Here is a 4753-nt window from a genome sequence, read left to right on the forward strand (position 1 = left end):
AAAGAGTGTCTGAGACTGATGTGTGATTTGGGTTATTTTATGTTTAATTTTTTTTAAAGCATAAATCATATATTATTAAAAGTTAAAAATGCATGTTTTAAAAGGTTTTATTTTGACATGGAAGAGAGCTAATTTTTCATTAATATAATTTAAACTAATTTTCTGTATTTAAAAAAAGAATAACAATGTCATTAAAAAATAATAATAAAGAAAAGAGAGAGAAGAACATATATCAGAGCAAAGAAATTCCCAGAAATCTTCGTTTGGTCATATTGTATGCTTTAACACATGTTTCAGTAACATTGATATGAAGCAGAATTCCAGCAAAGAAAAAGCTGCAAAAAGATTCAAAATCTTCTATGAGATAATTCATCTTTAATGCATAAGTTAAATCATAGATTGAGTAAACCATAGAGTAGCAGGCATGATGGACTTGATTGTGTGTTCATCCTGTCTGTAGAGTACAAGTGCTATGAATTTAAACAGGCCTCACCATTATGTAATACTAATAAAATCACGACAAATAGATGATGATGTCCAAGAAAACTTGTTTTATATGCTTGAGTTTCATGACCTCAATTGATCCCGGGTAGCAGAGCAATTACCAGTAATGTTATCTTCATCTCCCTTTTGGATTGACAATCTGAGAGAAGATTTCCCCAGAGTCATCTGATCCTGCAGTCTTTTCGCTATTGCTTCCGAGGCTGAGATTGCTATAATGCATTTCCAAGTTGCGGTTTCTTAGACTCTCTTCAGAAGTTTCACTTCCCTCACCTTTTGAGCTATGCTTTGAACCGTCAGGGTTGTCCTGCAGTTGGAGCGACAATTCAAGATTCCATAGGACATCACCCATGTTAGGGCGTTCGGGTCCTGATTCAGCCAAGCATTTCTCAGCTGTATCTGCGAACTTCTTCAGGCATTCAGTGGTGATTTCTCCCTTGACGTGAGGATCAGTGATGTCCTCAATAATTCCTTTTCTTTGACAATGAAGAGCCCAGTCAGCGAGACTAACTTGTTCCTTTGGTAGGTTCGGATTGAGGGCAGGCCTTCCACATAGAGCCTCGAAAAGGACAACTCCAAACGAGTAGACGTCAGACTTTTCAGTTAGTTGTTGCCTCCTGAAGTATTCAGGATCCAAGTAGCCGAAGCTGCCCTTGACCACAGTACTAACATGGCCCTTATCCATGTCAGGACCGGTTTTTGAGAGCCCGAAATCTGAAACCTTGGCAACCCAATTCTCGTCCAACAGAATATTTGTGCTCTTGACATCCCTGTGAATGATTGTGTACTTAGCCCCAGTGTGAAGGTAGTGAAGTCCCCTTGCTGCTCCAACACAAACCTCCAACCTTTGCTTCCATGACAGACGAGGTTTCTTGGTATTGTAAAGATGCTCCCTCATAGTCCCAAGTGCCATGTAGTCATAAACCAGGCACATCTCACCATCTTCATCGCAGAAACCAATCAACGAGACCAAATGCTTGTGTCTCAACTTCGAAAGCATCTCAATCTCAGTCATGAACTCATTAACTCCCTGTTCTGATTGCGGATTTGATCTTTTGATGGCCACTTTGGTTGTTTGATCAATAACACCTTGGTACACTTTCCCGAAGCCTCCAACACCAATGACATTAGAATCATCAAAATTTTTGGTTGCCCTTAGTATCTCTGGAAGCGTGAAATGGCGACAAAGACCTTGAGCCAGTGATGAGATGTGACCGCTTTGAGTACTCTTGCCAGAGATAGTTGATTTGGTACCAGTATGGGAGTTTCCATAGACTGGTAGCCAGCTAGATGTATGTGAATCAAAGCCAGGAATTATCTTCTTCCTTCTATAAGCAGCAATGCAAGCCGCAGCAACAAAAAAGAAGCCAACTCCACCAGCAGTTCCTACAATCGTTAGTGTTTTGTGATCTTTCTGAAATTTCTTGTTGCTAGCTTTAGCCATATGTTGAGCTTGCATCTCCGATAACGCAGGGTTAGGTCCTGCCAAGTTATTGTTCCTATCACTCATCTTGAATACCTCGATTCCATTGATTGTTGCATCATAAAACTCAGGCTTCGAATAGGTTGCTGGGTGCAAGTCCACCCGAATCTCTTCATCGCCTAGCCTGTCCTTCACAAAAACTGCATAGTCTTTATATGTTGGCACTCCAATTTCTCCTGTCCACCCGATAATATCAGCTGCATTAGGCTCAACCTGGGCAGTTTGATTGTTGATGTATATGTTGAAGACTTTCTGATTGACTTTAGTTAATTGGAACTCGCAGAAATGCAGCCTCACAACATACGTGAAATTGGCATCAGCCTGAAACAGCCATGTCAAGTTGAAAGCCAAGTTGAGGTCCTTGTGATATCCCATACCTCTTGCCGTTCTGTAAACATCAGGAGGAGCTACAGATTCTGTCAATTCTCCGTACTGGACTTTAAAACTTTCATTAGTCTGCAAATTAACCCCAGTTGCCGCACCAAATAAATAAGGCGCGTCATTATACCACGTTCTTGTAAGATTACCGGAGTCTTTAGTGGGTGAAATATACTGCCCTGCTACATTCAATCTATACATTGTCTCCAAATTTGCACTCACCGCGTCAAAATTTTGGTCAGCAAACCCCACCATTGTCCCTGAACCAAAGAGGTCAGTCATTGGAACCAGCTCTATGGCATTGATAAAAGCAAAAGCATCAGGCCTATCTGCTGGCTTAAAGGTGACATTGAGAATCTGATGATTCATGGGAGCTAGAGAATACTCTTTGATGAGGTAAGCCTGGGTGAGAGCCTGAGCTGTGATCGAAGCGCTGAAATTGTTCAGGAGAGTAACCCCTCCTGCGACCATAGAGAAATAGGAGTTTGCGATATTGAGACCAGAATACTCTGAAGGATAGAAATAGAGCCTGAGCCAATAGCGCGTTTTCAACATGATGGGGAGGTTATAGGTTACTTCGGATCTGAATATCCTGGCATCCATGTATGGAACCTCAGAGACAATTGAAGAGTCTTGGTATTGAGCTCTGGCGTGTGGATAATTTCCAGCAATGTATTTGACATCTGATTCCCATTTTCGCCCATCACCATCAGTGCCACCACTTTCTGATCCACAGTTCAAAGACAAACTCCGTGGCTGTGACCCTATACCTGACACATAAAAGGCATTGAAAACAAGAGCAAAACAAGCTAGAGAAAGCAAAGCATGGATATTAGTATGCATGGCTAAAGAGAAATGGACAGGGAGGGAATGCAAAAGGGCGTACAGGAAAGGAAAACCGAAATTTTCCTGTACGCCGGGACTACTTGATTATCTTTTATGGAGGGTTAACCAGCCTAAGCCATCTTTAATCTTCCAGGAAGACTCATGCCTGGACCAAATCAGGGTATCAAACCAAGCAAAAAGAGGTGATGAAACTTTCCCTGTTTTTTTATTGAGCAAGTTTTGTTTGGCTAAACACCCATTGTTGGGAACTGGCAGGTAGTTGGAAATTGATGAAAGGGAGCAAGAATCGTAAATCCTATTGCTTTGATTGGCTCTAGGGCTTGGAAGGGTAAAAAACATGCTAAATTTAGCATTTGTTTCCTTCAGTTGTCAATGGCCTAATGAAGTTCTTGGACAGTTGTTACAGGTTGTCAAAAGAGCCACTGAAATTGAATAAAAATAACTGGCTTGACTAGCTGATAAGTCCTCAGATTTTCATGCCGCATAAGAACCTGCTGGATTGCCAAAAAAGCGTGTCGGTGCAGATATATTACAAAACTCTAGCCTTCCGGCAGGTCTCAAGATTTAAAAACATAGCACAGCAAGAAGATATGTTCCAAATTAAAGAGCTCTCGATCTAATTAATATGAATTAACGTCTTCCACATTGCACAGGTGAAGTGCAATGCTAGTGCAGCTGACTATGTCTTGTGCTTAAATTTATGAAGCATGGAAATGGATGTACACGACTCTAACTCATAATTTTTGTCATTGCAAGGGTTGATAACTAGACGAAAATCTTTTTTTATTTTTATTTTTTATGATATACTCTTGCAGTTAAATCAACAAGCAAGCTTGCTTCTACCGGATTTGACAGTGCCGCCGATAGAGAGGAGCTTCTAACCGGAGCAGGTGGAACATGGCCTGATATGTTCCTCAGCACCTGGGAGTCCGGTAACTCCATCATCAAAGCCCTCCAATGCTGTGAAAGAAATGATGCAAGGCAGTGTGTTGGGCTGTGGCAAGTCTACTGATAATTAGCCATCCTTAATTGCTTTGTGTCGCTTAATCCCAGTTCATTACCGAGAGAAATTCGTTATCCAAAAATTCAATTTTATATCCTCCGAATTTATATAAATTTTAACCCCTTTTCACCCCATCACTTCTTAAATCTAAAGGACATGAAAATGACTTGTAAATCTTTTAATGCAACTGAAGGTCAAAGGTAAGATTTATCTTATTTAAACCTTTAATTTTTTTTTTAATTTTTTTTATTTTTTTTTTGTAAATCTTTAATTTCTATTTACTAACAGAAAATCTGGTTACCATCGGTTCATTCTAATTATTTACATGAATAATTCCATGAATACAAAAAAAAAAATCTTTTAATAAAACAAAATTAAAAATTTTTATTATTGAGAATGCTTGTAGTGATTAATTATTGAAATGGAGGTATCTTATTCAACATTTCAGTATCAACATTTAGGATAAGTTACAATGGAAAAACAGTTTTGTGAAGATGGATAGAGAAATTTAAGATCTTCTTTTTGCAAAAATTACCATTAAA

General features: G+C 39.4%; 1 protein-coding gene across 1 annotated transcript; it reads right to left on the minus strand.

Annotated features, from left to right (window-relative positions):
* Window positions 1-255: 255 nt before the first annotated feature.
* Window positions 256-4342, minus strand: LOC105135396 (receptor-like protein kinase ANXUR1). Its single transcript, XM_011040252.1, has one exon. It carries the CDS (start codon window positions 3203-3205, stop codon window positions 620-622), a length of 2586 nt encoding a protein of 861 aa, XP_011038554.1. The 5' UTR covers window positions 3206-4342; the 3' UTR covers window positions 256-619.
* Window positions 4343-4753: the final 411 nt, after the last annotated feature.

This window comes from Populus euphratica, unplaced genomic scaffold (genome assembly GCF_000495115.2).
Source record: "Populus euphratica unplaced genomic scaffold, PopEup_1.0 scaffold64.1, whole genome shotgun sequence".
Taxonomy (NCBI): Eukaryota; Viridiplantae; Streptophyta; class Magnoliopsida; order Malpighiales; family Salicaceae; genus Populus; species Populus euphratica.

Bases quoted from the DNA above. Each gene is read 5' to 3' on its own strand.
- LOC105135396 (XM_011040252.1), bottom strand. From the start codon at position 3,205: ATGCATACTAATATCCATGCTTTGCTTTCTCTAGCTTGTTTTGCTCTT.